At 64.5% G+C, this 217-nt stretch overlaps 1 protein-coding gene across 1 annotated transcript in view; it reads left to right on the forward strand.

Annotated features, from left to right (window-relative positions):
* Positions 1-207, forward strand: part of NKX2-5 (NK2 homeobox 5) — a gene marked incomplete at its 5' end in the record, with an annotated part of 539 nt that extends 332 nt beyond the window's left edge. The window contains one exon of the mRNA XM_008943629.1: positions 1-207. This exon is cut by the window's left edge and continues 27 nt beyond it. Within this exon, the coding sequence (XP_008941877.1) occupies positions 1-207 (207 nt within the window).
* Positions 208-217: the final 10 nt, after the last annotated feature.

The following is a 217-nucleotide window of genomic DNA, read 5'->3' on the forward strand; positions in this document are numbered from 1 at the left end:
ACCCCCGCCCCCGGTAACCCAACCTACAACACCCCCGCCTGCAACGCCAACTACAACTGCAACTACCCGTCCATGCAGACCATGCAGCCCTCGGCGGCCGGCAGCAACTTCATGAACTTCAGCGTAGGGGACTTGAATTCGGTGCAGACGCCCATCGCGCAGGGGAACGCGGGGATCTCCACGTTGCACGGGATCCGAGCCTGGTAGAGCCGCCCCC

Source organism: Merops nubicus, unplaced genomic scaffold (genome assembly GCF_000691845.1).
Source record: "Merops nubicus isolate BGI_N331 unplaced genomic scaffold, ASM69184v1 scaffold36527, whole genome shotgun sequence".
Classification (NCBI taxonomy): Eukaryota; Metazoa; Chordata; class Aves; order Coraciiformes; family Meropidae; genus Merops; species Merops nubicus.